This window comes from Thalassophryne amazonica, chromosome 19 (genome assembly GCF_902500255.1).
Source record: "Thalassophryne amazonica chromosome 19, fThaAma1.1, whole genome shotgun sequence".
Classification (NCBI taxonomy): domain Eukaryota; kingdom Metazoa; phylum Chordata; class Actinopteri; order Batrachoidiformes; family Batrachoididae; genus Thalassophryne; species Thalassophryne amazonica.
This window is the reverse complement of record NC_047121.1, coordinates 53,084,061-53,107,457: the sequence shown is the minus strand read 5'-3', so window position 1 is coordinate 53,107,457 and position 23,397 is coordinate 53,084,061. Positions and strand designations below refer to the sequence as shown.

The window sequence follows — 23,397 nt, the reverse complement described above, 5'->3', positions numbered from 1 at the left end:
CAGAAATATACTTGTCCAAACGTTTGACCGGTAGTATAGGCACTCACCGGCCACTTTATTAGGTACACCTGTTCAACTGCTTGTTAACACAGATCACTAATCAGCCAATCACAGGACAGCAACTCAATGTATTTAAGCATCTAGAGGTCATGAAGGCAACTTGCTGAAGTTCAAACCAAACATCAGAATGGGGAAGAAAGAGAATTTAAGTGACTTTGAAGGTGGACTGGTTGTTGGTGTCCGACAGGCTGCTCTGAGTATTTCAGAAACTGCTGATCTACTGGGGTTTTCACACACACAACCATCTCTGGGGTTTACAGAGAATGAACTGAAGAGGAGAAGATATCCAGTGAGCAGCAGTTGTGTGGACAAAAATGGCTTGTTGAATGGACAGACTGCTTGAACAGGCGATTTTGTAATGCCATCATGCCAATATGGACCAACATGTCTGAGGAATGTTTCCAACACCTTGCTGAATCTATGACATGAAGACTGTGCTGGATTCAAGATGTTCAGAACAATAAGAGTGGACACAGAGACAGACCTGGGTCAGTTCTTCCCACGATCTATACAGTGCAATGTTAACATACAGGCAGCACAGACACCATATGGAAAAGAAGAGGAACTAATATGTCCTTCACAGGCCCTGAGGCCCACTGGGTCACTAATTATATATGAAGCAGATGAGTGTGTACGACTCCCCCTAGGAGGGCACGCCAGTCCATCGCAAGTCACTTCCCCAGCTGAGGGTGGTACCAGTTTTCAGCTGGGTGGACTGAGACAATTCAGAAGAAGCCTCAGTTTTACAACACAAAGGAAACACGAAGGACACACCTGGAATCAAACCCAGGTCTACATACGGCCAGTCTAAGTCGTATCCTGCAGACCTGCACCCCTCCTGACCTGTGAGGAATCTAAATTATTTACTAAATGAGTCCAACTTTCTGATAACAGTTCAACATCAGCTAAAAAGTTAAGAAAAATGTTGGAGAAGATGACCGTTTTTCCTGGATTTCATACCATGAGAAAAAGATTTGGTTTTGATGAATGAACGTCCCTTCTTCACCGCCGCTTTGGTTTTCTCAAGTCCGTCTTTGGTCCCCTCCTTAGCTGCTTTGACCAGCTTTTGCATCTTCAACAGGGAGAAATAAACAAGAATATTAACCGTGAATCACGCCACAAAGTTAACAGTCCGTCATGGTACCTACGAGGTTAACGCCAACATGCTTTTTCTAACAATAAGCCTGTTTTAAAAAAGCTACAGAAAACGACAGCAATGTTAGCACAGAAAGGAAGATAAACGGCACGACATGGAACACGAGATAACAGCAGAGTCACACTGAGCAGAAAATAACACAAACCAAAACTAAACGTTCCGGCTCCACTCCATGCACAGTGACGTCTTCATGAACTAAAACATTAAATGCAACAAGCACCTCCTGCAGCCCATTAAAAAAAAAACAAAAAAAAAAAAACACCGCAGTGCAGCACGTTAATGGAAAATCTGTATGCAGTGACATCACACTACAGTTTTTAGTTAAAGTATGGAAAGCTGAAAAAACTCACTGATTTGTAATAAAACAAAATCTGAATTATTTTACTCATTTATGAAGAAAATTAAGTGAAATTTCATTTCATCCCAGTTTCATTAATGTGACAATTTGCAAAATTTAAGAAACTGCATTTGAGGGACTGTTAAAGCACCATAGACTGATAAACTGTGTTTAAATGTCTGTGACTGTGTTTCAATGTAGTTTAAACCTGAAAATGATTTTAAAGCTACAGTGTGTTAGACTTAAGTGTGTTTATCAGTGGTGGGCAAAGTTCCACTAATCTGCTAACTGCTAATTAGCAAAGCTAACTTTTTGTTAGTGGATTACCTTTTCAGGTAACTTTGAAAACCATCAGTGGACAATTAGCTTCCACTAAATTTAGCTCCGCTAATTTTCAGTCCACTAATATGTTTTTGCTGGCCGCTTTGAGCTCAGCCTTTCCCCAGCAGAAGAGGGCGGGCAGGCTACCAGATGCTGCAAAAAAAAAAGTGTAATTTATATTCCACATGCAACGACACAGACATGTGGCAGGAGACATGAAAAGCAAGGCAGCTTTCACTCATGGTTTCATTTATAAACGAAACTAATTCCAGACAGTTTATCGACATTAACAGTAACTGTCATTTTTACAAAGTGAAAATGTCGCACATATCTGTTAAAGTAATGTGCTAATTCTGAAGGTTTGAGTGTTAATTGATGAGTGCGCCAAAAGGCATTATGGGAAATGAGTCTTCTCAATCACCCCCCCAAAATGTATAGAACACTGCCATCTACTGTATGGGAGTGTGAATAGCAACTAACATGTGATTACTGGTCACTGTTCGTTGCGCTGAATCACACTTCACAAACAGCATTTCCAGTTTTGCAAATGCCTTTTTTTTTTACAAATGAAAAAAATTACATATTTACAAATACACATTTATTTATTTATTCAAATAAATAAACCAACCAACCAGTGATTGAGGGGAGACTCATTTCCCATGCAATATAGCCACTTTGTCCTCCAAACCGTGACTATCCAGGGTTGGGACCAGGAAGCAGAGTTGTAGTCTTACACACCTCTCTGCAGCTTCTCTCCCCCTGCCATCCCCTCATTACCCCATCCCCGTAGAGACGGTGCCTGCTCCCAGACTACCAATAACCAGCAAAAATCTATTTAAGCATAAAAATTCAAAAAGAAAAAATAATATAGCACCTTCAACTGCACCACAGACTAAAACAGTTAAATGTGGTCTATTAAACATTAGGTCTCTCTCTTCTAAGTCCCTGTTGGTAAATGATATAATAATTGATCAACATATTGATTTATTCTGCCTAACAGAAACCTGGTTACAGCAGGATGAATATGTTAGTTTAAATGAGTCAACACCCCCGAGTCACACTAACTGTCAGAATGCTCGTAGCACGGGCCGGGGTGGAGGATTAGCATCAATCTTCCATTCCAGCTTATTAATTAATCCAAAACCCAGACAGAGCTTTAATTCATTTGAAAGCTTGTCTCTTAGTCTTGTCCATCCAAATTGGAAGTCCCAAAAACCAGTTTTAGTTGTTATTATCTATCGTCCACCTGGTCGTTACTGTGAGTTTCTCTGTGAATTTTCAGACCTTTTGTCTGACTTAGTGCTTAGCTCAGATAAGATAATTATAGTGGGCGATTTTAACATCCACACAGATGCTGAGAATGACAGCCTCAACACTGCATTTAATCTATTATTAGACTCTATTGGCTTTGCTCAAAAAGTAAATGAGTCCACCCACCACTTTAATCATATCTTAGATCTTGTTCTGACTTATGGTATGGAAATAGAAGACTTAACAGTATTCCCTGAAAACTCCCTTCTGTCTGATCATTTCTTAATAACATTTACATTTACTCTGATGGACTACCCAGCAGTGGGGAATAAGTTTCATTACACTAGAAGTCTTTCAGAAAGCGCTGTAACTAGGTTTAAGGATATGATTCCTTCTTTATGTTCTCTAATGCCATATACCAACACAGTGCAGAGTAGCTACCTAAACTCTGTAAGGGAGATAGAGTATCTCGTCAGTAGTTTTACATCCTCATTGAAGACAACTTTGGATGCTGTAGCTCCTCTGAAAAAGAGAGCTTTAAATCAGAAGTGTCTGACTCCGTGGTATAACTCACAAACTCGTAGCTTAAAGCAGATAACCCGTAAGTTGGAGAGGAAATGGCGTCTCACTAATTTAGAAGATCTTCACTTAGCCTGGAAAAAGAGTCTGTTGCTCTATAAAAAAGCCCTCCGTAAAGCTAGGACATCTTTCTACTCATCACTAATTGAAGAAAATAAGAACAACCCCAGGTTTCTTTTCAGCACTGTAGCCAGGCTGACAAAGAGTCAGAGCTCTATTGAGCTGAGTATTTCATTAACTTTAACTAGTAATGACTTCATGACTTTCTTTGCTAACAAAATTTTAACTATTAGAGAAAAAATTACTCATAACCATCCCAAAGACGTATCGTTATCTTTGGCTGCTTTCAGTGATGCCGGTATTTGGTTAGACTCTTTCTCTCCGATTGTTCTGTCTGAGTTATTCTCATTAGTTACTTCATCCAAACCATCAACATGTTTATTAGACCCCATTCCTACCAGGCTGCTCAAGGAAGCCCTACCATTATTTAATGCTTCGATCTTAAATATGATCAATCTATCTTTGTTAGTTGGCTATGTACCACAGGCTTTTAAGGTGGCAGTAATTAAACCATTACTTAAAAAGCCATCACTTGACCCAGCTATCTTAGCTAATTATAGGCCAATCTCCAACCTTCCTTTTCTCTCAAAAATTCTTGAAAGGGTAGTTGTAAAACAGCTAACTGATCATCTGCAGAGGAATGGTCTATTTGAAGAGTTTCAGTCAGGTTTTAGAATTCATCATAGTACAGAAACAGCATTAGTGAAGGTTACAAATGATCTTCTTATGGCCTCGGACAGTGGACTCATCTCTGTGCTTGTTCTGTTAGACCTCAGTGCTGCTTTTGATACTGTTGACCATAAAATTTTATTACAGAGATTAGAGCATGCCATAGGTATTAAAGGCACTGCGCTGCGGTGGTTTGAATCATATTTGTCTAATAGATTACAATTTGTTCATGTAAATGGGGAATCTTCTTCACAGACTAAAGTTAATTATGGAGTTCCACAAGGTTCTGTGCTAGGACCAATTTTATTTACTTTATACATGCTTCCCTTAGGCAGTATTATTAGACGGTATTGCTTAAATTTTCATTGTTACGCAGATGATACCCAGCTTTATCTATCCATGAAGCCAGAGGACACACACCAATTAGCTAAACTGCAGGATTGTCTTACAGACATAAGACATGGATGACCTCTAATTTCTTGCTTTTAAACTCAGATAAAACTGAAGTTATTGTACTTGGCCCCACAAATCTTAGAAACATGGTGTCTAACCAGATCCTTACTCTGGATGGCATTACCCTGACCTCTAGTAATACTGTGAGAAATCTTGGAGTCATTTTTGATCAGGATATGTCATTCAAAGCGCATATTAAACAAATATGTAGGACTGCTTTTTTGCATTTACGCAATATCTCTAAAATCAGAAAGGTCTTGTCTCAGAGTGATGCTGAAAAACTAATTCATGCATTTATTTCCTCTAGGCTGGACTATTGTAATTCATTATTATCAGGTTGTCCTAAAAGTTCCCTAAAAAGCCTTCAGTTAATTCAAAATGCTGCAGCTAGAGTACTGACGGGGACTAGAAGGAGAGAGCATATCTCACCCATATTGGCCTCTCTTCATTGGCTTCCTGTTAATTCTAGAATAGAATTTAAAATTCTTCTTCTTACTTATAAGGTTTTGAATAATCAGGTCCCATCTTATCTTAGGGACCTCGTAGTACCATATCACCCCAATAGAGCGCTTCGCTCTCAGACTGCAGGCTTACTTGTAGTTCCTAGGGTTTGTAAGAGTAGAATGGGAGGCAGAGCCTTCAGCTTTCAGGCTCCTCTCCTGTGGAACCAGCTCCCAATTCAGATCAGGGAGACTGACACCCTCTCTACTTTTAACATTAGGCTTAAAACTTTCGTTTTTGCTAAAGCTTATAGTTAGGGCTGGATCAGGTGACCCTGAACCATCCCTTAGTTATGCTGCTATAGACGTAGACTGCTGGGGGGTTCCCATGATGCACTGTTTCTTTCTCTTTTTGCTCTGTATGCACCACTCTGCATTTAATCATTAGTGATCAATCTCTGCTCCCCTCCACAGCATGTCTTTTTCTTGGTTCTCTCCCTCAGCCCCAACCAGTCCCAGCAGAGGACTGCCCCTCCCTGAGCCTGGTTCTGCTGGAGGTTTCTTCCTGTTAAAAGGGAGTTTTTCCTTCCCACTGTAGCCAAGTGCTTGCTCACAGGGGGTCGTTTTGACCGTTGGGGTTTTACATAATTATTGTATGGCCTTGCCTTACAATATAAAGCGCCTTGGGGCAACTGTTTGTTGTGATTTGGCGCTATATAAAAAAATTGATTGATTGATTGATTGATTTGTAAAAATGACAAAGTTGCCGCTAATGTTGATAAACTGTGCGGAATTAGTTTTGTTCATAAATAAAACCATGAATGAAAAGTTTTCATGTCTCCTGCCACATGTCTGTGTTGTTGTATGTGAAAAGTAAATGTCATTTCCTTACAGCAGCGGGCTGTAAGGAAATGAATCAGTGGTTGTTCCCCTACATACACAGTCTACTGATTGCTAACTCAGGCTAATAAGTTTGAGAAATGGAGGAACAAACATACTGCATAACACCAGAGAAGAAAAAGGGAGTACTGACCCAAAGGTCAAGACTGGTCAGAAATTGTGATGTGTGGGCAGGTCAGGTTAAAAAGTGACAAAGCAGCATTCCCACTAAATAATATTTTACAAATACGTATATTACAGGCTCTCTAAACAGCATACCACAGGGTAAGATATGATTACTTCAATCTTCTCTTCCCCTCTACCTCATACACATGCGCATTTCAGAGAGTGCGCTCTGCACTGCTTGATACTGTCTGCATTTATGCTGAATTCACATTTGGCTGTCGAAAACCACTATACTGGTCATCATAGCAGAATTCTTGTCATTTTCAGTGGCAGACTACAACCCCTGGCAAAAATTATGGAATCACCAGCCTCAGAGGATGTTCATTCAGTTGTTTAATTTTGTAGAAAAAAAGCAGATCACAGACATGACACAAAACTAAAGTCATTCCAAATGGCAACTTTCTGGCTTTAAGAAACACTATAAGAAATCAAGAAAAAAGATTGTGGCAGTCAGTAACGGTTACTTTTTTAGACCAAGCAGAGGAAAAAAATATGGAATCACTCAATTCTGAGGAAAAAATTATGGAATCACCCTGTAAATTTTCATCCCCCAAATTAACACCTGCATCAAATCAGATCTGCTCATTGACATTGACCCTATGCCATGACATTGACCCTATGTGTCTTTTTGCAAGGAATGTTTTTGCAGTTTTTGCTCTATGGCAAGATGCATTATCATCTTGAAAAATGATTTCATCATCCCCAAACATCCTTTCAATTGTCCAAAATATCAACATAAACTTGTGCATTTACTGATGATGTAATGACAGCCATCTCCGCAGTGCCTTTACCTGACATGCAGCCCCATATCATCAATGACTGTGGAAATTTACATGTTCTCTTCAGGCAGTCATCTTTATAAATCTCATTGGAAAGGCACCAAACAAAAGTTCCAGCATCATCACCTTGCCCAATGCAGATTTGAGATTCATCACTGAATATGACTTTCATCCAGTCATCCACAGTCCACAATTGCTTTTCCTTAGCCCATTGTAACCTTGTTTTTTCTGTTTAGGTGTTAATGATGCCTTTCGTTTAGCTTTTCTGTATGTAAATCCCATTTCCTTTAGGCGGTTTCTTACAGTTCGGTCACAGACGTTGACTCCAGTCTCCTCCCATTCGTTAATTTGTTTTGTTGTACATTTTTCGATTTTTGAGACATATTGCTTTAAGTTTTCTGTCTTGACGCTTTGATGTCTTCCTTGGTCTACCAGTATGTTTGCCTTTAACAACCTTCCCATGTTGTTTGTATTTGGTCCAGAGTTTAGACACAGCTGACTGTGAACAACCAACATCTTTTGCAACATTGCGTGATGATTTACTCTCTTTTAAGAGTTTGATAATCCTCTCCTTTGTTTCAATTGACATCTCTCGTGTTGGAGCCATGATTCATGTCAGTCCACTTCGTGCAACAGCTCTCCAAGGTGTGTTCACTCCTTTTTAGATGCAGACTAATGAGCAGATCTGATATGATGCAGGTGTTAATTTGGGGGATGAAAATTTACAGGGTGATTCCATAATTTTTTCCTCAGAATTGAGTGATTCCATATTTTTTTCCTCTGCTTGGTCTAAAAAAGTAACCATTACTGACTGCCACAATCTTTTTTTCTTGATTTCTTATAGTGTTTCTTAAAGCCAGAAAGTTGCCATTTGAAATGACTTTAGTTTTGTGTCATGTCTGTGATCTGCTTTTTTTCTACAAAATTAAACAACTGAATGAACATCCTCTGAGGCCGGTGATTCCATATTTTTTGCCAGGGGCTGTATAAGTGGCCATGTGAAGCTCAGTCATTTTTCCAATGTTAATAACACAGACAATAAATTGTATCATTGAAGGGCACGGCATTTTGCACAGTGTTCTATTAAAACAGGAAGCCCTGGCTCAGATGGTAACTTAAAATGTTAGCTTTTTGTGAGAGCATAAAACAATTCCTCTCTGTAATTTCACAAAAATTATTCACACTGACCTGTTTAAAACCAGGTGACACTCTGCACTTAAAACATCTCTTGCCATCTGTCTTTCCTCCTTGTTAACGATAAAACAACAACCAGTTTACAGTCTGTCACTTACAGCCAACATGTGAATGCAGTACAAATAATGGAAAATAGTAAATAGACTGCATTTATATAACACTTTTCCATCTGAATCAGAAGCTCAAAGCGCTTTACAATGATGCCTCGCATTCACACACACACTGATGTCAGGGTGCTGCCACGCAAGGTACTCACTACACATCGGGAGCAACTAGGGGATTAAGGACCTTGCCCAAGGGCCCTGAGTGATTTTCCAGTCACCCGGGGGTTTGAACCAAGGATCCTCTGGTCTCAAGCCCAACACTTAACCACTACACCATCACCATTTTCTCCCATGATTTAGAGTTTAAGGGGTTAAATCGTGCTTGTGTGCAGCACCTTCAGTATGGCCTTGCCTTACAATATAAAGCGCCTTGGGGCAACTGTTTGTTGTGATTTGGCGCTATATAAATAAAATTGATTGATTGATTGATTATGTTGTGATTTGTCACTGTCTCAACACACTGAATTGAAAGCGTATACTGAACTGTCCACAGAACCCTCACCAGTACCAGTGCCAGTACCGCCACCAGTCATTCACATCACATCAGGAGCCGAGTCAGTGAGAGTGGAGTTAGGCAGACAGAGTTAAGGTTTGGCAGGACGTTGGCGAGCACAGGGAGACGAGGTGAGCCCAGGTGCTTTACCTTCTGCTCGTGTTTCTGTTTGAGCTGCTGCAGCTCTACTGTTCCCACCGTATTTGCCATTAGATCTTTCATCTTTTTCTCATAGTGTTCTTTCAAGCGTGACAGATCTTGAGAGAGCTAAACAAAAGCAGAGCAAGCATTACTGCACCACAACGTCTGAAAGATCTCTGCCTGCTCAATGCATTCACAGAAAGAAAGACAAAAACAAACTTTTTTTTTTTTGACAGGACAATCATGTCCCTGAAATATAAACTAAAATACAGTGCCCTCCACAAATATTGGGCCCCTTGGTATTTCACACGTTTTAATTTGATGTTTTCTTTCACCAAAACAAATCAAATCGAGGCTTGCATCTCAGTTTATCCTTCTGGCAAATTTAAGGTGAATTTTCAGGTCTTTTTCAGAAAATCCTCCTCTATACCACCTCATCATGAAGCTGTATAACTGGTTGTTGAAATGCAAAACATGCACTGTGCACAACTTCGCCAATCACAGTCAGAGAAGCCTATAACTTCTTCTGGGGTGTCTTGGTAGCTTTTCTCAATCTTCTTCTTGCTCAGTAGAACTATCTACTCCGTACAGATTTACCATGGAGTGCCTTACTGATTGTATTTCTTCATAACTGATGTAAATAAGACATTTTCAGTGACTTGGAAATGTTCATGTATTCATCCCGACTTGTCTGAAGAAAACTGGCAATTAAACTGATTTACAGGTATTATACCAAAGGGGCTGATTACTGATCATCTTGGATTTTATATTTTTAATTAATTTATATCAAGTTGTAGAGATTTGATATGAGTTTAAGAAAGATGATTTTAGAATTTTTTTTTTTTACAGAAGCCTGGTTCAGTTTTTGTATTTGAAATGGCATAAGTCCCTTCGGCTGCTCCCTTGTTTTTACTCGGTGGATCTGCATGTTGATTTTAAAATGTGTGAAATACCAAGTGGCCCAATACCTTTGAAGGGCACTGCATAATGATACAAATTTATAATTGTAATCCCCAACTACAACTTTATGGATATAAGAGTGATTCATCTGAAAACACAACTGTAGTTGCATTCATACATAAATATCAGTGAAATAGTGTGAAGTCAATGTAAGAGCAGTTACTTGCAGCACTCTGAGTACAGACACTGACAGCTGGAATTAAATGACTGGATTCAGAGTTGCATATTTGCTCATTTTTAAGTAGTTTTGCTTAATAAGACACACAGCAAACAGGAAGAAAAAAGAAATCTGAATTTGCTGCAACTGTGGCAAAGTGAATGAGAGTTATATAGTGCAGCAGATAACAGAATATTTACAGAGGGATCTGCAAATGCTGATAGAAGCACCAAATTCAGCACAAATAATCCATAGACATGAACTCTTTAGAAAAAATGATTGGCCATTTGGATTTTTAGTAGGCAGCCAGGTAGGGGTCAATTGAAGAATTACACAGGGGTCAAAATTAAAAGATTCTCCAATCATATTGCAAACTATACCATATTATTTGTCTGATCGTAAAGATTCCAAAAAGGTATAGTTTGGACTGTGTGTGACTGAATGTTAGAGTTATGGGGTAAAAACAACAAGAATGGTGACAAAGGTCAATTTCAGTTTGAACAGGGGTCAAAAGTTAAAGTTGCTCTAATTTTGGTAAAAAGTGATGCAAATTATTGGCTGAGTTAATAGGGTTTTAAAAAGGAACAGTTTGCACAATGGGACAAGGTTAGTTATCATGTTACGGGTTAAGATATGTCATAGAATCCAATGGACGTCGACATTGTTTGACCTTTATGTTGGAGACCAAACATTCAACACAGTCAAAAGTATTCCATTTATTAATCCTATTAGCTCAACCAATAATTTGCACCAGGTTTGACCAAAATTGGAGCAACTTTAACTTTCAATCCCTGTACAGACTGAAATTGACCTTTGTCACCATCAGTGACAAAGGTCACTGTAACAAAGTAGAAATATTTCATTACTGTACTTAGGTAGAATTTTGACACATCTGTACTTTACTTCGTCATTTACATGTCTGGCGACTTTCATTTTTACACCACTACATTTCCTCAGTAAAATGTGTACTTTTAGTCTGATACATTTCCCTTGAACATCTTTGTTACTCGTTATTACAATATAAAAGTAGAAGAAATTTGATTAGGCAGCGCCTGTGGTGAAAGTCAGGTGAAGCACAGCTGTACAGCAGGAAGAGATCAAGAGACAAAAATGTCAAAGAATACCAAAGATTTTGTTTCTTAAGCAGAGTATTTGATGAAACCTCAGAAGTTTTTTTTTTTGTTTAAATTGAGGAAAACATCAGACTGCACATTGAAAATCAGACTGAAATTAAATAAGTAAAACCACAAATGCTGTGATCAGAATGCTGTAAGCCGAGCTTTAAATGGTCTCTCACAGCTCTGCTAAGCAAAGAAATACAGAATTACACACATCAACAACATAGTGCTGAAATATTAAAATACTCATGAAATAATATTTATAAATGCTCAATAAAATACTCATTTATACAGCAGTTAGGAACTGAAGAGTCATATGGTCCACTGGTATCAGGACGATTAAGAAACTGATCCAATGTGGGTTCAGAAGAACAATTTCTCAAACCTAACCCAATAAATAAATAAATAATACAGTCACTCTGTGCAGTAACAGTCACAGTGACTGGCTGTGACGCTGACAGAGGGGCGGGGCCATGAGCATTGTACGTACATGTGTTTTCCTCTGAGCTGGTTTTCCTCTCATGAAGGCATGAGGCATGCCGTTCTCAGGGTGACCTTCTCCATCGCTGGCCTCGTCATAACTTTCAAACTCGCTGGAGCTCCAACCGTTGTCGAGGGAGCTGTTGCCGCCGCCACCACCCTCCTCGCCGAGCTCCACATCGTCATAGATCATCTCATCAGGATCTGAATGAAGCAGTACCAAATACAGTAATTTTTTCTTCTTCTTTTTAAGTATATTCAGGTTCATATCTGAACTTGGCTGATCTTCAAGAAAAACCCAACTGTAAAATCTTCAGGATAATTACCACATTTTCTAGAGCACAAGTTGCGATTTTATTTATTTATTACTAGTTTAGGAGGACTTATGACTTACATTCCAGTGGAACTTATATAACGAGGAGAAACAAAAATCATATTCCATTATTAATAACAAAATGATTATAATGACTATTTACATTGAAATTTCCCAGGAATCAAACCACTAAACTAAATAAACTCAAATAATAAAATAATAAATGCCAGATAAATAAAAATAAAAAGTACTACAACAATGCACAAAAATCCCAAATTGAAGAGCTGATAATACAAAAAAAAAAAAAAAAAAAATACGGTACTGGCATATCATCAATTAAAAAAAACTGTAGTCTGAATCCAGACCTGACTGTCTAATTTTGTCTGCATAATGCATTCATACACACACACACCTCCTGTGCAGTAAAAATAAAAATTATTACATTACTGCGGGGAAAAAGCTGTTTGACAACATTTAAATGCATCGGCCTCAATAAATAATCCAACAATAAGCGGTTTTAAAGATAAACAAGATGTGAAACTGAGCAGAGCAGAGAGCTGCAAGGCTGAGAACAGAAAGTAAAAGAATGCATTTATGAAATAAACGAGTGGAGAAAGAGGAGAAAAAAAAATCTGACTAACCCGTGTTGGAGTCAGAGTTCTCTCTGGGAACATCATCATAAATTACCTCATCTGCACCTGAACCACATCAGAAACATGTTCCAGAGTTAAAATCCCTCACATCATAAAGATTCCAGAGTTAAAATCCCTCACATCATAAAGAGGACGTCCACACAACAAACAGGATGCACAGAGATCTGTAAGAAACACACACACACACAGACACACACACACACACACACACACACACACGAGTGTCCGCTTCTGCAAAAGGAGAGAGGGAAGGAAGTGTCTGGGAATTTACACAAACAAACAAAGTGGTGAAGACAGGCAGAGTGTGAGCAAAGACGAACACGAAGAACTGAAACAAATGCAGAAACACGTTCATGAAACTTCTACACGTCTCTCCAGCAGAGGTGCGTTCATCTCATCACTGCTTACTTTCCATCCATGCGGTGTTGGCCGGATCTGATGCCCATTTAGTCAAAGCATCCTCTTCTCTAATCGGGGGATACTCCTCAGTGAAGACACTGGAGCAAACACACATGAACAAAACTCAAATTTTACATACAAAGTTCACACATTTACCCTCTAAACCACAAACGGTGCCACCCAGAAATCAACGAGTGAATGGATGGATGGATCAGTCCGTGCCCTCCAGGTCGTTAGTGCGATGTGACTTATACTAAGACTTTGTTTACAGTGAAGAAAGGTCACGCATTCCTCGACCTCACTCTGCTGACCGGAAACCAACTGGGACTCGGGGCAGGACACTGACAAGACAGCTAGAGAAGGACAAGGATGCAGTAGATGACTGTGGGGGTCATACGTGTCTCGTTATGCTCTACGTCCTTCACAACACCTTGCTGTGATCGCCTTCCTGTCTGCGTGAAAAGCTATTGATTCCCTCCACAAAGGGTACCGAATTCAGACTCTTTGCGTGATGATCATTGCCTCACAAGCCGATTCGCCGTTTCACAGGTCTTATTTGTAATCCTGTTGGGTTTCGCATATGATAACACGAACAATACATGCTAACAGCCTGCAAGCCTCAAAGATAAAATAGCATATAGATGATAAAAATAAATCAATTTTGTTAACTTTGTAACATAAAAAGCAAGTTTGTTTTGCTTACGTAGCACTACTGTATTTTCCAGATTGTTTTATTATTATTATTTACCTTTTTACTACTTTGGGAGATCCTGGGATTTGTACATGAAAAAACACTGCACCATCATCTATGGCCACAAGATGGCAGCGTATTACTTCTGTATACTGAATCAGATGCTGTTCACATTCTAGAGTAGAATGTGAACTGATTCAAAGCCAATGAAAAATCTTTGTACTCTAGAATTCACATTCTAGAGTAGAAGCCAAACATCTGAATGAGCAACTATAAGAAATCATGCTCTCAAACTGAAAGACCATGCTCTGGAATAAAAATACATATAGGACACAACACTTGCATACATTGTTTGAGACAACAAGGACAGCAACAGCAAGCCAGCTAAGGAACGCCCATTGTCTTTCACAGGGTTACTTTAACGTTATAAATACACAATGCATAAATAATGAGTTTTCAAACACTCAATTATCCTCACCTATAATAGTCTGTTCATTGATGGCAAGAAGCAGTTTACTTGCATTTTGTGCAATAACATTTATTAGCTCATTTGCTTCTAGTTGCTAATGCAGGGTTTGTGTTGTAAATAATATGTAGTTTTCAAATGTTTAATTATATTGCACATGTACTTCAGCTTTGATAGTCTGTTCAGTGGAAACAAGAAGCTGTTTACGCGTGTTTTGTGCCTCATGTAAAAACATTAATTAGCTTGTCAGCTTTTGCTCACTAACGCAAAGTCTGTCTTGTAAACATAATCTTCAGTTTAAATTAATTTTACTTCTTGTTGCATGAAGTGGTAGCACCACGTTTCAAAAATAAACGCAAATTATAAACTGCTATGACATGTTTTCTCCCTCTTCATGATGCATTTTTAGACAGATGCGACCTATAATCTGCTGCGATTTATAGTTAGCTAAATACCCGTCTCTGCCACCTGCTGGAGCTGTCTGTACATGATGCAGTGAATAATCTTACATACATGATGGCATATATTGACAATATTTATACATTGTCTGAAAGCTGCAACTGTGTCAAAGAAACCTAGAGAGACCTCAACCATGGTCACTTTGGAAATTGGAATATTTTAACACTGACCTACAACTGGTTCAAACTATTCACCCCCCATCATAAAGCATCGCCACAAAATCACATTTGAAATACTGTGTTACTCCTTGTAACTGTGCAGGATATCTTGCACTGAATGTCCAGAATGATTAAAGGTGTGAATGTCACGTACCTGTCAACAGAGGTGCTGCCAGTCCCAACCACAGTCACTACATAGAGAAACAATATTCAGCAAATAAAGCATTAAACATTTCAAAGCATTTAACCTGTTTTCAAGCTGTCATGAAGCCAATGATGGAATGCTACTGTACTTTACTCAAAATAGATTCTTTCTTTGGAAAAACGATCAGTTATGTTGCCATTTTTCTCAAGTTGTCCCACCACACCAACTTTTTTCATGAGCCACCAGGTGTCAGCGATGATCCCACATAGCTTGGCTCATCTTTGATTTAGAGCATGTTCCCATAAATTTCATTTGACACGTGTACTGACTTTAAATTCCATGAAAAGGCACGGAACATGTCATTTTTCTTGCCACGTGTTAGTGCAAAAGCAGGAAAACGTCCTTGTCAAGCAAAATCTCCCCCCCCCCCCCCCCCCCCCCCCAAAAAAACACCTGTTAAAATGATGGAATAATTTTACACGTCATCATTTTATGAAAGTGCCTCACTGCAGTGTCCGAGTATTTCACCGTGGTGCGACTTTGGTAAGATATTTGCGTTGTAATTAGGCTCTTCAGAGTGCCAGGCCTCAGGCGTGCGCACACAGCTATGCCAAGATTTTAGTGAAACAGGAAAATCCTCACAGCCAACTCAGACCTTTGGGGAGGACTAAATTTAGCTCCTGTTTCCTTACGGCAAGAGTTTAGGAAAAATAAGAAGAGCTGACGAGCTGAGACAGCGTTCATGTCTCACAGCAAAGTGAGTAGAAGGAAAAATTAGCCGAACAAAATGAGGAAGTACATCAAATTTTTCATTTCTGCCAATATATCATTGTCATTATTTTAAGAATATATTATGAAAGTAAATCTATTTCATGGATTTCACACGCTGTAGCGTCCTTCTTTTACCGTCCTCGTCCATGGAGAGGTGCCGGATGATGACAGGCGTGGTGTACGCCGGTGTGATGAGTGGGACACTGGAGGGTGTGGCATAGCCGCATGGCACTGGGACTGAATATCCTGAGGTGTGGACATCCTGAGCCCCTCCCTCTGGCTCTTTGGGCTCTAATGCTGAAGAATCGGAAGGGGAGGGGCCTTGTTGGGGCTGCTGGCGAGGAGCGATGTCAATCACAGAGTAGGGGTTGGCCTTGGCCTGGGAGGTGGTCCTTGGGACGGCCTGTGGAGGATGAGGGTGGTCACTGGACACTTCCTGACCTTCACTGCCTGGTGCAAGAAAGCAGACACTTACGTCAAGAATAAATAAATACAAAAAATCCTTTGGAAAATGAAAAAGTAATTTTGACCAAATATGGGCAAAGTGGAATCACTGATTCAAAGCCAATGAAAAATCTTTGTGCAGCTTGACACTGATTCAAGGAATCACAACGAAGAATTAAGGAAATTCAAGTCAAATTAGAGAAGTTTAACAGTTTTCTGCAATAAACTGAAGAGTGTGAAAAGTGTTTTAGGGGGGGGGCTATGGGGAGCCTTTGCAAAGATCCACACTGATTCAAGCAGTCTATACGTAGATTTATTAAAAAAAATTACTCAGTAGTTTTTCAGCAAAATGTCAAAATGTCCCCAAAATGTCATTTTTGGTCTCTCTGGAGACCCTGGGGAGCCCTTAGAATGATTAAAGGACATCATTCCATTGGAATGTACAAATCACTATCACAAGACTGTCTCCCAAGGATTCTTTTCATCAAATTTCCAAAGAATTCATCAAATGGTTCTCCAGAAAATCATTGGATGGTTCACTTTGGACTGCATGCATATCTTGATGAATTAGTTCCATGAACCTTGGACAAAGGGACTAATAAACCTTACTCTAATTAAGGGTCAAAGGGAGCTGGAACCTATCCCAGTAGTAATAAGGTGTAAGGCGGGTTCACCCTGGACAGGACACCAGTCTGTCACAGGGTCACATACAGACAAACACATTCACACCTACGGACAATTTAAAGTTTCCAGTCCAATCGGGCCAGAACAACTGAAGTAATCTCTCTCACAAGTCAAACTTACAGACTGACTTGGCGCACACTGACGTCTACCCACTACCTGGCCCGTGTTTTTTTAAGTACACAAACAGCAATGGTCTTTGGCTGCAAACCTGTTTTTGCAGGATCTTCCTCCACTTCATCTTGAACAGGAGGAGGTGACAAATGTGTCTCCGCCTTGTCAGTCCCCAGTCCTGCTCCATCGCCAGCCAAGGATGACCTCGCCTTGACATCTATTGTGTCTGCTGATGGTGGAGCCATGGTGATTGTGGAAGAAGGCGCTGGGGTGTCCAGGCTGGACAGATGAACCTCAGGCTGATCACTGCAGGTGAAGACCATAGGAGGTGGAGGTGCAGGAGGCAGGCGGTCAGCCTCAGGAATGTCATCATCACTGTCAAAATCAAAGGGTTGCCCATCTTCATCATCATCATCTGCAAACAGGTGGTCTTCTGCCAACACTAAAAATAGGGCCAAGGTAAGACAGATGTGTTCCATAAAGAAATGTTAAACTGCATTTCTGTAGACCACAGATGCTCAGGAGTTGGACCTTCCACATCTCTTTTATAGGAACCTCACATGGACACTGGAAGTATTGACACTGTGGCCCTGAAACTCACTCATATATAAAAGAGGAAACACTTTCACCTACTCTGCCAGCCATTTATCAAAGTGTTTTTTCATTATTCTTATTTTTCCTCTCAATTCTTCTCAGACGTAATCATGCTCAATAATAAAATAAGGAGCTGTGAACCGCCGCCGTCGCCTGCCTACCTCTGGGTAAGAGTATGCACTGGTCTCACCACCTAAAAAGTAAGGTCTCCCTGAATTCAGCAGCAGGCTTTGTCAAAATTGTGTGTGTGCCTGAGTCAATTAATACAAGCCAAAACAGTGTTTTGTTGTCATTGATCCTGTGACCTAATTAAACAGGTCTCTGTTGGAATGGTGACGGTTCCCTTTGCTGGAATTAAACACGCACCACGTTTGGGCCCAAGGGCCTTGGAGATTTAGTGGAAAATGTTTTCCACATCAACGTTCTCTGCACCTGAACGGTCCGTGGGGTTTGCCGTTAAGCGCCCAAGCACGTGTCCTCAAAAGCAGTTGATGCACCTTCCCTCACTGGGTGGGAGGTTACTGCCTCATCCACACACAATAAAAAACAGTCAACCAAACTACTCAGCAAATACAGATACATGAATACATGATACTTATTTGAAATCCAAGCTGTGCTTCCATTTAACATTCCAAACTACAGATTATTTTAAAGCATGATTCACGTCAGATGAGATGTCTTCGTCACAGACCTTTTACACGGTGGGTGGCAGAAGTATTTTCTGGACTGAAATTTACAGACCTGAGCCAAACGCTGACATATAATTAAGGGTGGGGTTTAGTAGAGTCGTAGGTTTTATCACAGATGTTTAACGTTAAACATCTGCAGAAAAAAGTAAATCAGTCCGTCTACTTTATGGCAAACATACACAAAAATAGGAGGAAAATGCTGCGGAGTCGTAAAACGTTTCAAAGGCAGCACATTAGAGCAGCTTTCTCCAGCAGACTCAAAGAACAAGAAGCGTTTTAAGTGACATACGTTACTCCCTCCAGTGAACAGGAGCAGCACAGATTGAGGTTACGCACCTTCAGATCGGCCGAGTATAAAGAAACAAACTAAACGGAGAAATGCACACAAGCTTTCAACTTCCTAGAAAGCTGGCTTTATGTTTCTGACTCCAAAACTGAAGTTAAAAAAAAAAAAAAAAAAAAAAAAGGTATCAGCACAAAATATAAATGAAGAACACTGAAACATAAGCACACAACTCTACCGGGCTCCAACACAGCTCATCTGGATTTTTAATTCCTCTGCTTCTTTTTCAAAATGTGATCGACCGATGTTTTGTGTGGTGTGTCAAGTCGGGCCGTTACAGTACCTTAAAGCTGTTTGGACTTTCACATTTCACGGAACTGACAAAACTTTTTTCTGCTGAAATCCAAAACATCATAATGTCAGTTTATTTTGAAGCGTGTTGTAAAATTACAGCTCATTTTAATGAGGCGAGCATATTTCTGTGGGAGGAATTCCACAGTGAATGTTGTCTTTTCCCTTTAATGATGTCTACAGGAGGATGTGCGTGTGCACACACGAGATTTTGAAATTACTGGACGTTACCTTTGACCTTGCGTGATGCGTGTACACGGGGTGTGCACACTGACGTCTGTAAGATGTCTTGTTAATTACTTCAGAGGTGTTATCTGGTTTCAAAAACAGAGTTTTTAGATTTAGAAGTATTATTACAAAATATCAGAGAAACATATTAGATTTTACAGAAATAAGATGTTCCTGAACGTTTTCAGACATGTTGGACTATTTTATTCAACACTGTGCCCCTCTACTCTGACTGGCTGTCTCCGAGTGCTTCCCAGCAGTCCTTGCACAAGTTCGGGGAATCGCCCCCACGTGACCTATCATGGCACTATGGTCACTATCAGACTGTACGAGTCGCTACCAAACATAAGTTCAAGGTCGTCTGTTCATTTGAATTTTTCCCTTCAGGGGAACTATTTATTAATTTTTTTCCCAGACAATGTGAATTTTGATCATATTGGCACTGTGATATAATGAGTCCCCCCATTTAAAGGCTAATAAATGTGTAAAACACCTGGATGTAGCCTGTAAGTAATGGAGCATGAAAATAAGTGGGGCTAACTGCAAAATCTTGACCAAAAGTAACAAAACTGTAACACAAGAGGACTCAGAAGGTGAACATGTTGGTCTCAGTTCCATTCTGGAGGCTCAAACAAAGTCAACGTCAGGGCATATCTTGGCTCAGAGATTAAAAAGGATGACTTGTGTATGTCCAAATATTAAGTTTTTCACCTTTTCAACAGTACAGAAGATAATTCTATACAACTGAAAGGCAGTATCACAATGCAAGCAAAGATTTAGGAGGTCCACATAGCTTCTAGAAAAGACATACCCTAAATTCCTTGAGTTTTGTGCTCACTGTCAAAGCACGAGTCCATTAGTCATCAGTCTAAAACTTTATTTTCATATCCTGATTGCACATCCAAAGAAAACACTGAATTCATTTGAGGTGTTTCCTCACAAGCTGTGATCCATAACTGCACTGTGCTGAAAACACCTATGCCGGGAAAGAGCTGGACTGAAGATCTGAAAGTCATTTTAAAGTACTACAACTTTCTTACAAAAAGGGCAAAAGTGGTGGACAGCCATTAGGTTCCCTGCCAATACCTTTTACACACATCATTATCAGATATACTACACTTCATTCCCACTTGTACAATTCAGCAGCTCTGCTGCAGCATTCATGGTAACCAAGACTGCAGCTGGCAAACTGATTCTTTCACACGACTCCAATCAATAAACCAGCTTTGTGGTTGTCACATTCTGCAGTTACGCCTTCAGGCCTGAGCAATCCACTGAAAGTAACCAAGTAAATCTCAACTCAAAGCCCGTCCCCTCAGATAAGGCAGCAATGTAAATGGCTGTAAATCACCAGTGTTGCCTCAGGCTTTGACATTTAGTTGTTTCACCAAATATCCAGTGAGACATGAATGAACGTCTGAGACTGGAGCTGCTGGACAAAACTGTGACCCCGTGTCCATCTGCATTTGTGACTAAAGCAGCATGAGGTGTAAATGTGGAAACAGAGATGCTATCCATCTTTTTCCCACTCTGCAGTAATGAAGTGTGTGGGTTGTGGTGATAAGGCACAGCGAGCTGGATAACAGGGTCAAATACACCAAGACTTTGGGAAACTGATCCAAATATGCACTCTGGAACTCACTCTATGCTTTCAGTGTCAGCGGGATGGTATTTGATTGATTTGGACATTGAGTCAACACCACGTCTGAGTGCATGTCGCTGAAGCCACCGATAACGGCTGACAGTTTGCATGTCAGCAGCTTAATTACCCTGTGTTGGATGTTGACCTTCCTCCAGTGCACGCACGTGCACCACACAAGTTGTGCAAAGCGACAGTTCAGTTTGAGTGGATCAAGTACCACCTTTGAGGGGACTCACATTCTTATATAAAAATTTAGCCATGGATACGGTGATGGGCCTGTTGCCATTAGCGGGTTGCTACAGGGACAGGACTGACGTCAGTATCACTCAAGCATGCTATTTAGAAATTAAGGCTTGAAACGTAACACCTTAAATTGAACTTCTGTCCAACATGACACCTCATTTCTGGGACGTAAGTGCTCCTATGTAGAGCACAAGACCAAGTGTGTGGGTGCTTATCCCCAGAATCCACGTCATGAAGTGGATGAGAGCCTACGACTCCTGCTGGATGGGACGCCAGTCCACTGCAGATTACTTAACCAGCCAAGACTGGTACCCAGTTACAGCTGGGTGGAGTGGGACAATACAGATGAAGCGATGTGTCCAAGTAGCATAACCAGGAGTCGAATCCTAGTCACTGATCTACCTTTCCAATCTCTGTTTTTGAGATGGCAAAGAAATATATTTGGCATCAACGTGTTTAAGGGAGGTTTCAATGAGGAATGGTAACCAGGGTGTCTGATCCATTAGCTCTCGTAGAAACCATTACACCACAGATTCCCTGAAACAAATCCAGAGGTTGTACATGTAAACAGGTGAACAACACTGTCAAGCATGGCTGGGACCCCGTCACCCCTTGGCCACAACAGCCAGAGTTAAAGCTACCAGCTGTCGTTCATGTTCACTCTGTGGGAATTTTTCAACAACAGTCAAGTGGTTGCTATGCCGCCAGCTAGGCAGGGCCAAAATAGACAAGGTCTGTTTTCTGCAAACGCTGAATGATGCGACACGGTGACTGCCAATCGGAGTGAAGGCAGCGTGACACATGTTGGTTGGTTTTCTATATATCGCAGTTTCTACCAATAGAAATTGTGATCATAATCTATACACTATTTTAATTGCCAAATATGACTTCCCAGTTGATATTTTATTAAATTTCTGATCAATGTTTACTTTTCCCAGGATAGTTCATCTCTGTTGTTGCAGGCTCTACAAGTAAATGTTGTCAAAGTAGTCATCAGAATAAGAATCAATTTTATTGCCAAGTAAGTTCTCACATACAAGGAATCTGATCTGGTGTTGTTGGTGCATAAACAACAATAAAAAAGAAAAGAAAAAAAAAAACACTTCTGTAAAAAGTAAGAGTCAAATGTGAAAAACTATTTTCACTGTAAAATAAATACAAATAACATAGTGGAATGGGACTGTGCAAAAGCATGTGACTGGTGTGCAGATGTACAGAACCTTTCAGTGCGCTGGGGGGGGGGGGGGGTGACAGTCACTTTATTATTATTTAATTGTTTTAATCTGCTCAACACCAGTGAACAATCTAAATATCTTTAAAGTTCGGGCTGTTTGACAGAGCAAGACTGAGAAGAGAAAAAACTGAAGATGTCTCCTTGACTCATGAGAAACTACGATTAAAAGATTAATCACTAAAAATAATCATTACATGCAGCACTAATATATTTTCACATTCAGGAAGCTGGAAGCAAAGTGTTTCTGGATTTTGTTTTGTACAATTAATTAACTCAAGATTATGAAAATAATTTTTTTATGCGTCAAGTTGTCAATATTATCAGCTTGTTGTTTAAAATCAGAAATAATCACAATCCTACTCCAAGCCGTCCTTAAAAATCTCATTGTACAAGATGACAGAAAAGCACACATCAACATACTGTATGCACATGCACGCACAGCCAAGCTGAGGTGCCCTTTGTCAATTCATAATTACAATATGGATTCTGTTCTGTGGGCCTGTCGCCACTGTGCTGCATAATGGTCCCGCTCTAGTGAGTCACCGGGTTACGACCCGCTCCGGCACCACCCTGGCAACAAAGAGAGAGAGGGCCCAGCTGAAGATGAAGCATTTCTCTGAGCTGTGTCTGGTGTTCTCAGGCCTGCAGCACATTTTCCTCTCGACTCCCTCGTTCCTCGGCCCACGCAGGCCACAGCACTGGAGGAGAGGAATGTGTGTTGTTTACTCATGCTGTGCATCTTCACCGGCACTCCAGGAAACGATCCAAACACAGGACCATTCCACAGAAGCTAGCAGGTGTTATCGTCACTCGAACACGTGTGGCTTCAGCTGTGTGCTTAAAAGTGCCACGACAAAGTCACTGTGGACGAAGTAAGGACGTTTCTCCAGTCCAAAGTGGAAAGGCAACACAATTTAATGCCACAGACAAGCAAAATGTGCACAGTCTGTGCATTTGTGCATATCCGCATGCATTTATATAGTGTTACCAGGTTTTCCTACAATCAGGCAACTTTTGAAGAG

General features: G+C 40.3%; 1 protein-coding gene and 1 long non-coding RNA gene across 4 annotated transcripts in view; one reads left to right on the top strand and one right to left on the bottom strand.

Annotated features, from left to right (window-relative positions):
- arhgef10 (Rho guanine nucleotide exchange factor (GEF) 10) overlaps positions 1–23,397 on the bottom strand; it is a 92,834-nt gene that overhangs the window by 53,160 nt on the left and 16,277 nt on the right. For 2 of the 3 annotated variants that reach the window (XM_034195427.1, XM_034195429.1), the window contains exons 3-10: positions 17,209–17,553; positions 16,008–16,322; positions 15,111–15,147; positions 13,192–13,280; positions 12,772–12,828; positions 11,828–12,021; positions 9,112–9,228; positions 1,021–1,132 (exon numbers count right to left, since the gene is read on the bottom strand). In XM_034195427.1, the coding sequence (XP_034051318.1) occupies positions 1,021–1,132; positions 9,112–9,228; positions 11,828–12,021; positions 12,772–12,828; positions 13,192–13,280; positions 15,111–15,147; positions 16,008–16,322; positions 17,209–17,553 (1,266 nt within the window). The remainder of the gene's footprint in view (positions 1–1,020; positions 1,133–9,111; positions 9,229–11,827; positions 12,022–12,771; positions 12,829–13,191; positions 13,281–15,110; positions 15,148–16,007; positions 16,323–17,208; positions 17,554–23,397) is intronic. The other variant, XM_034195430.1, reaches the window with a different exon arrangement.
- On the top strand, positions 674–21,472 carry LOC117532140. Its single transcript, XR_004566794.1, has 3 exons — positions 674–749; positions 5,801–5,803; positions 21,458–21,472. It is a non-coding gene; the product is annotated as an uncharacterized LOC117532140 (long non-coding RNA).